This window comes from Palaemon carinicauda, chromosome 14, assembly GCF_036898095.1.
Source record: "Palaemon carinicauda isolate YSFRI2023 chromosome 14, ASM3689809v2, whole genome shotgun sequence".
NCBI lineage: Eukaryota > Metazoa > Arthropoda > Malacostraca > Decapoda > Palaemonidae > Palaemon > Palaemon carinicauda.
Window position 1 is genome coordinate 114,713,973 of NC_090738.1, and position 9,545 is coordinate 114,723,517.

At 36.7% G+C, this 9,545-nt stretch overlaps 1 protein-coding gene across 1 annotated transcript in view; it reads right to left on the reverse strand.

Moving 5' to 3' along the window:
- Positions 1-6,908: 6,908 nt before the first annotated feature.
- LOC137652937 (dynein heavy chain-like) overlaps positions 6,909-9,545 on the reverse strand; it is a 16,927-nt gene continuing 14,290 nt past the window's right edge. The window contains exons 5-7 of the mRNA XM_068386331.1: positions 8,657-9,386; positions 8,211-8,567; positions 6,909-8,121 (exon numbers count right to left, since the gene is read on the reverse strand). Coding sequence (XP_068242432.1) covers positions 6,909-8,121; positions 8,211-8,567; positions 8,657-9,386 — 2,300 coding nt within the window. The remainder of the gene's footprint in view (positions 8,122-8,210; positions 8,568-8,656; positions 9,387-9,545) is intronic.

Sequence of the window (9,545 nt, forward strand, 5' to 3'; positions counted from 1 at the left end):
GGGAAGGGGTAGATGGGCCTTCCAGGAACTGGAATACTCATTTCCAAACAATAGAAGCGGGAGAGGTTGAAGCGGGGAAGGGGAAGATGGCCCTTCCAGGGACTGGATTATCCATTTCCAAAAAATATAAGTGGGAGGGGTCGAAGTGGGGAAAGGGTAGATGGCCCTTCCAGGAACTGGAATATCTATTTCCAAACAATAGAAGTGGGGTGGGGGGTGGGGGGTTGAAGCTGGGATGGGGTAGATGGCCCTTCCAGGAACTGGAATATCCATTTCCAAACAACAGAAGTGGGAGTGGTCGAAGCGGGGAAGGGGTAGATGGCCATTCCAGGAACTGGAATATCCATTTCCAAACAATACAATGCAGTTCTGGGTTTAGGGAGTTGTATGGTGTGTTAGGTAGGGGTGTTGGATGTTGGGGAGTTACTGCTTGGGGGAGTTGGAGTTACTGTTTGGGGGAGGGGGAGTTACTGGTTGGGGGATGGGGAGAGCCAGTCCTGGAACTGGAATATCCATTTCCAGCAGCAGAAGCTCGATTGCTCCTCCGCTTCAGCTTTCAGTGATATCTTCTGCATCTTGATCAATTCTCCATCTCATTTATATTGCATGCATTAAATATCTTCGTGAATTTTAGTTTTGGAGGAAGGCTTTTTTTTCGCATGGATATGCATTTCGTGAAATGTTGGCACGAATAAGAGAAGGTGGCGATGAAGAAATATCTTTTCTTATAATACGTTCGATTGAGCGGTTTCTTTCTATTTTTCTTAGTATTTATTTTATATATATATATATATATATATATATATATATATATATATATATATGTGTGTGTACATATATATACATATATATAATATATATATATATATATATATATATATGTATATATATATATATATATATATATATATATATATATATATATATATATATATATATATATATATATATATATTTTATACACACACACACACACACACATATATATATATATATATATACATATACATATTTATGTATGCATACATATATTATATATATAATTTACATGCGTATATAGATATATGTATATATGTATCTACACATACACACACACACATACATATATATATATGTATATATATATATATATATATATATATATATATATATATATTTATGTATATATACATACACACACATATATATATATATATATATATATATATATATATATATATATTATATTATCATATATATTTTAAATATACGTATATATATTTATATATATATATATATATATATATATATATATATATATATATATATATATATGTATATATATATACATATTTATGTATGCATATATATAATTTACATGTGTATATACATATATGTATATATGTATCTACACACACACCTATATATATATATATATATATATATATATATATATATATATATATATATATATATATATATATATATATATATATATATATAAATAAATATCTACTAAACGCATTTTACTGTTACACAGAATAGAAGCTTCATCAAAATTTCTTAAGCCAATATTTCATCGATTTAACAATCCTCTATTTATTCACATGTTTCTCCTTTCTTCCTCCTTTCCCCCCCCCCTCACTAAGCTCTTGTTTTTATTCTTTTTTTTTCTCTTAAGTCTTACTTAATCTTGGCTCAAGTTATTAATGCGGATCTCGACAACATTTCTCTTGCGAATACGCGAAACTTGTTACACTTCATTGCTTTCAAAATACTCTTTTTCATTTGTTCTATAATCCTTCCTCATCTACTTTTTTTATTCCTTCAACAATATTCATCGTGTCGCACTCTCTCTCTCTCTCTCTCTCTCTCTCTCTCTCTCTCTCTCTCTCTCTCTCTCTCTTTGTTAACCGTATGCTCTTCCTTCTTAAATAATTTTTTTTATCTTTTAACAACATTCAATACTTCAATAGGTCTCTCTCTCTCTCTCTCTCTCTCTCTCTCTCTCTCTCTCTCTCTCTCTCTCCCTTTGTTAACCATACGCGCTTCCTTTTTAAATGATTTTTTCTCTCTTAAAAACATTCAATACTTTAATACGCCTCTCTCTCTCTCTCTCTCTCTCTCTCTCTCTCTCTCTCTCTCTCTCTCTCTCTCTGTTAACCATATGCTCTTCCTTCCTAAATAACTTTTTCATCTTTTAACAACATTTATGTCTCTCTCTCTCTCTCTCTCTCTCTCTCTCTCTCTCTCTCTCTCTCTCTCTCTCTCTTTAACCATATACTCTTCCTTCTCAAATTACTTTTTTATCCTTTAACAACATTTACGTCTCTCTCTCTCTCTCTCTCTCTCTCTCTCTCTCTCTCTCTCTCTCTCTCTCTCTCTCTCTCTTTGTTAACAATATGCTCTTCCTTCCTCGACAAGCTTCTCAGGGAACTGCTTGTTCTGTACTTGAAGAGAAAGAGAGAGAGAGAGAGAGAGAGAGAGAGAGAGAGAGAGAGAGAGAAGGAAATCATTATTACAAAATACCTTTAAACAAAGCAGAATTTCTACCTACTGTTTACATACGTTAGATCAAAAGAATTCTTGTCATGGAAACTCACTATTTCATTTTGTATTAAGCGGTCGAATGGTTCATCGAACGCGGTTCGGCAAACAAATGTTTGAAGTGATGTTCGAACGTGTGAACGGGGTATTTGGTTGTCAAACACGTTCGTCGAACGGCTTGAAGAAAGTCTGTCCTCGCGTAACTTTTGTGGGTGAGGTTTCATTGTCCACAAACCTTGTGCATTTGTGGCTGAACCCACCTCTTTGAGCCGTTTGACAAGCAGGTTTGAAGACCAGGTTCAACGAACTGTTCGACCGTGTAAAATCCGCTTTATTATTGGTGTAATATCTGTGAGTGTTTCTCCCATTCTTTTTGTCTTTAATCTTCATTTCACAATTTACTTTATTTGTTACTAACGATGCAATACAATGCTACATTTACCATTTGAACTGTAGATTCATTTTTTTAGGTCATTTTTTTTCATCTACACTGTAAAAAAAGGTAACAATTCTGGAAACAACGTTGCCTGGCATTTACCGTTTAAAAAATGGATATATTGACATAAAGGTGTGATATTACGGTCACCAACCCGTAAAAGATAATAACAAAGTATGGTAAAATTACGGCCGCCTGTGATTTACTGAAATACGGCTGAGAACAGTATATTTTTACGGAGAATTTCCAATTAAAATTACCTTTCTTAACAGTGTACTTCATCAGTGATATCCTCTCTGATTCCCCCTTTTTTTATGATTCGAAATCCATCCTCCTCCAATCAACAATTCATACTCATATTTTTAGATAAAGTCTTCAATCAATTAGTACACTGAGATTATCAAACAATTCTTCTACACCCAAGGGGTTTCTGCACTGTAATTATTCAGTGACCACTTTCCTCTTGGTAAGGGTAGAAGAAACTCTTTAGCTGTGGTAGGCAGCTCTTCTAGGAGAGGGACACTCCAGAGTCAGGCCATTATTCTCTAGTCTTGGGTAGTGCCATAGCTTCTGTACCATGATCTTCCCTTGTCTTGAGTTCTCTTGCATGAGAGTACACTCGGGCACGCTGTTCTGTCTTGTTTCTCTTCCTCTTGTTTTGTTGACATTTTTATAGTTTATTTAGGAGATGTTTACTTCAATGTTGTTACTCTTCTTAAATTTTTATTTTTCCATGTTTCCTTTTCTCACTGGGCTATTTTCCCTGTTGGAGCCCCTGGGCTTATAGCATACTGCTTTTCCAACTAGGGTTGTAGCTTAGGGAGTAATAATAATAATAATAATAATAATAATAATAATAATAATAATTGGAAACATTTGCAAATACAATATGAATCTATATACTTAATGTTCTTTGTGCTCTATATGCACTATTTATTTAATTTTTTGCTGCCTTCCATTTCTTTTATTTTATCTCTTCACTCTATTCATTACTTCGTTTATGTACTATGCCTTTTCTAATAAAAAACAGAATATTTTTTTCATATTTCCAATTATACCGATAACCCTTTTATATCTCCATCTTACCCATCATGCTAATACTTCCTTTATATGTCCCTTTTACTTTTTATCATTCCTCTCTTATCAATAATTCCATCATAATTTTCCCTTTTATCCTTTTTAATAATTATTTTTACGAAAGAAAGGTAGAATAGAATTCAAAGCACGTGAGATTAAATTCCTTGAAAAGCGACCAAGGAATGTTTAAATATTACGTGGACAGTAAATGATTACATTTATTTTGAGATTACATTTACGTACAAATATATTTACTGACACAATTATTGCATTGCGATTAAATCTTATTGTGAACAATAATACTAAAGCCCTTAGATTTTATTGTGAACCAAAATACACTGGTAATAATATAACCGATACATACACCTACTCCACATACTGTCCACCTACTTTTGGACCACCCTATATATAATCCTGCGATACAGCTTTTGAACCACCCTGTATAAATGAGGCAAAACGGAAGACGGGAGAAGAATTTTCCAAACTTAGAAGGAATGATTTCCACAGAGTGAAAGTGAGAATTGGTGGACTGACAGGTATCCCGTCAGTCAGTAAGCCTCGAAGTTCGAAGGTTACTGATTTCTACGTAGTATATGAGGGAACTGGTGGACTGACAGGTGCTACAGTAATGTGCGAGCCAAGCTGTATGGAGAACGTAAGGGGACAGTGGACTGACAGGTGTCAAAAGGGCAACGCTGCTGTCATGGTTCAACAGAAGATATTGTTGTAATCATATCTGTAGTGTCAATGGTCCTGGGCAATTTCACGGTTTAGTATCTCTGGGGGAGGCAAGATTATACGTGCTAGGTCCTATAGGATAGAGATCCCTAACTTTTTTTGCACAAAAGGGCCACATTAGGACTCCAAATTTAGATGGGGTCTGCATATTAGAAAGTTAACTTTTTTATTCTATTTACTTGAGCTACAGAGATTAGGCCGGTTATTGTTAAATATGCACTGTTGCTATTTAATGTAAAATGTGAATAAGAAATCTAGTGCAAAATCTGTGTCTATTATTATTATTATTATTATTATTATTATTATTATTATTATTATTATTATTATTATTATTATTACAAACTAAGATACAACCCTAGTTGGAAAAGCAGAATGCTTTAAGTCCAAGGGCTCCAACAGGGAAAATAGTCCAACGAGGAAATGAAATAAGGAAATAAAGAAACTTCAAGAGAAGTAATGAAAAAATAAAATAAAATATTCTACGAACAGTCACAACATTAAACACAGATTCTTCATATATAAACTATAAAAGGCAAAGAATTTTTCGATTGGGCGAATCATTATTATTAACGGCGTCAGTGTAGATTTTTCACCAACCCTGTATTATTTCCCTCTGTGATTCTTACGATGCGTTTAGTTACACTAATTAGCTTGGCCTAAGAGAAATCAATGTTTCCTAACGTCAAAAACACTTCTATGAATACATTATTATAAAGAAACCTAATTTCATTCGGGAATTCTCCATTAAAATATAGTTTTCAGCCGTATTTCAGTCAAATAAAGGCGACCATAATTTTTACCCTACTTTGTTATTATCTTTTACGGGTTAGTGACCGTAATATCACTCCTTAACGTCAGTATATCCGTTTTTAAAACGGGAAATGCCTTACAAAATTTATTTCAGGTTTTTTTACCGGTTTTACGGAAAATTTTTAGCAGTGTGTGGATTATACAGATAAATATTAGCCAATAATCTACAACAAACATCTTATGAAAATGAGATTATTAATTATGATACAAGTATATGTTATTGGCTTCAGTCTTTGTATCGGCTGAAACGATAAAGTATATTGGTAGTTTGGTATCAAATATTAAATATCTTTTGGAAAATGTTTTTCCCACAAGTATATTAACAAGGGATTTTGATAATAATTGATATTGTATTTAAAAAAAATAAAGGTCTATAAAGTAGTATCTTTAAATAGTATACTATATAAATTTCAGAGATTTTCAACATTCAGAACCATAGGCCTACTCTTGATAATATTTTGGACGTGATGAACTATTTTTTTTATGGTCATAATTTGACGAAATGCTTTGTTCACTTTGAAAAATAGCATGTATCACACACCATAGTAAAATTATGAACTAACATTGTGCAGAGCTCGCTTCAAAATGGTATACTACATAAAAATTTGTTAATATCATAACCAAGAATCTTATCAAAACGAGAAGGTTATTGGTAATTTTCTAAATTGTGCTCTACGACGCAAACATTAGGTTTTGTTATGAAATAATTTTCTTTAAACATACTGGCAATCTCTACTTAGTTAACTCATCATCATCATCATCATTATTTCCTACGCTTATTGAAGCAATGGGCCTCGGTCAGATTTCGCCAGTCGTCTCTATCTTAAGCTTTTGAATCAATACTTGTCCATTCATCATCTCCCATTTAACGCTTCATAGTCCTCAGCCATGTAGGTCTGGGTCTTCCACCTCTTCTAGTGCCTTGTGGCACCCAGTTGAAAGTTTGGTGAACTAATCTCTCTTGGGGAGTGCGAAGAGTATGCCCAAACCTTGACCGTCTACCCCTCACCATGATCTCATCCACATATGGCACTCTAGTAATCTCTCTTATAGTTTCATTTCTAATCCTGCCCGGCCATTTAACCTCCCAATATTCTTTCTGAGGGCTTTGTTCTCAGATTTTAAAAATCTGTTGGATATTGTTTCATTGTCATACCATGACTCATGTCCTACAGTAACATAGAAAATAAAACGGGCGAAATCCTAAATCAGGAAGTGAATTTTCATAATGGAAAACAAAAGGCTTTACTTATGCAGTCTACAACTGAGACTGAGTAGTCTACAACTGAGACTGAGCAGTTTACAACTGAGGCTGAGTAGTCTAGTCTACAACTGAGACTGAGCAGTCTACAATTAAGACTGAGTAGTCTACAACTGAGACTGAGTAGTCTACAACTGAGGCTGAGCAGCCTACAACTGAGACTGAACAGTCTACAACTAAGACTGAGTAGTCTACGACTGAGGCTGAGCAGTCTACAACTAAGGCTGAGCAGTCTACAACTGAGACTGAGTAATCTACAACTAAGACTGAACAGTCTACAACTAAGACTGAGTAGTCTGCAACTGAGACGGAGCAGTTTACAACTGAGGTTGAGCAGTCTAAAACTGAGACTGAGTAGTCTACAATTGAGACTGAGTAGTCTACAACTGAGGCTGAGCAATCTACAACTAAGGCTGAGCAGTCTACAACTGAGACTGAGTAGTCTACAACTGAGACTGAACAATCGACAACTAAGACTGAGTAGTCTACAACTGAGGCTGAGCAGTCTACAACTGAGACTGAGTAGGCTTCAACTGAGGCTGAGCAGTTTACAACTGAGACTGAGTAGTCTACAACTAAGGCTGAGCAGTCTACAACTAAGACGGAGCAGTCTACAACTAAGACTGAGTAGTCTACAACTGAGACGGAGCAGTCTACAACTGAGACTGAGTAGTCTACAACTGAGGCTGAGCAACCTACAACTGAGACTGAGCAGTCTACAACTAAGACTGAGTAGTCTACAACTGAGACTGAACAGTCTACAACTGAGACTGAGTAGTCTACAATTAAGACGGAGCAGTCTACAACTGAGACTGAGTAGTCTACAACTGAGACTGAGTAGTCTACAACTGAGGCTGAGCAGTCTACAACTAAGACGGAGCAGTCTACAACTAAGACGGAGCAGTCTACAACTAAGACTGAGTAGTCTACAACTGAGACGGAGCAGTCTACAACTGAGACTGAGTAGTCTACAACTGAGGCTGAGCAACCTACAACTGAGACTGAGCAGTCTACAACTAAGACTGAGTAGTCTACAACTGAGACTGAGTAGTCTACAACTGAGACTGAACAGTCTACAACTGAGACTGAGTAGTCTACAATTGAGACGGAGCAGTCTACAACTGAGACTGAGTAGTCTACAACTGAGACTGAGTAGTCTACAACTGAGACTGAACAGTCTACAACTAAGACTGAGTAGTCTACAACTGAGACTGAGTAGTCTACAACTGAGGCTGAGTAGTTTACAACTGAGGCTGAGTAGTCTAGTCTACAACTGTGACTGAGCAGTCTACAATTAAGACTGAGTAGTCTACAACTGAGACTGAGTAGTCTAAAACTGAGGCTGAGCAGTCTACAACTGACACTGAACAGTCTACAACTGAGACGGAGCAGTCTACAACTAAGACTGAGTAGTCTACAACTGAGGCTGAGCAACCTACAACTGAGACTGAGCAGTCTACAACTAAGACTGAGTAGTCTACAACTGAGACTGAGTAGTCTACAACTGAGGCTGAGCAGCCTACAACTGAGACTGAACAGTCTACAACTGAGACTGAGTAGTCTACAACTGAGACGGAGCAGTCTACAACTGAGACGGAGCAGTCTACAACTGAGACTGAACAGTCTACAACTAAGACTGAGTAGTCTACAACTGAGACTGAGTAGTCTACAACTGAGGCTGAGCAGTTTACAACTGAGGCTGAGTAGTCTAGTCTACAACTGTGACTGAGCAGTCTACAACTGAGACTGAGTAGTCTACAACTGAGACTGAGTAGTCTAAAACTGAGGCTGAGCAGTCTACAACTGACACTGAACAGTCTACAACTGAGACGGAGCAGTCTACAACTGAGACTGAGTAGTCTACAACTGAGGCTGAGCAACCTACAACTGAGACTGAGCAGTCTACAATTAAGACTGAGAAGTCTACAACTGAGACTGAGTAGTCTACAACTGAGGCTGAGCAGCCTACAACTGAGACTGAGTAGTCTACAACTGAGGCTGAGCAGCCTACAACTGAGACTGAGTAGTCTACAACTGAGGCTGAGCAGTCTACAACTGAGACTGAACAGTCTACAACTAAGACTGAGTGGTCTGCAACTGAGGCTGAGTAGTTTACATCTGAGGCTGAGCAGTCTAAAACTGAGACTGAGTAGTCTACAATTGAGACTGAGCAGTCTACAACGGAGGCTGAGCAGTTTACCACTGAGACTGAGTAGTCTACAATTGAGACTGAGCAGTCTACAACTGAGACTGAGTGGTCTACAACTGAGGCTGAGCAGTCTACAACGGAGGCTGAGCAGTTTACAACTGAGACTGAGTAGTTTACAATTGAGACTGAGCAGTCTACAACTGAGGCTGAGCAGTCTACAACTGAGACTGAGCAGTCTACAACTGAAGCTGAGCAGTCTACAACTAAGACTGAGCAGTCTACAACTAAGGCTGAGCAGTTTACAACTGAGACTGAGTAGTCTACAATTGAGACTGAGCAGTCTACAACTAAGACTGAGCAGTCTACAACTGAGGCTGAGCAGTTGAGAACTGAGACAGAGCAAGTAGAAGTGAAACATCGATGTATTTATATGTTCGAATCCCCTTTGGTTAGGTACCAAACATGGACTCTCTACCATGGTCTTCCACTGTTCTCTCTAATTTCTCTTCCTCATGTTATTTTGAAGTTTTTACCCTCCTGTTATTTTC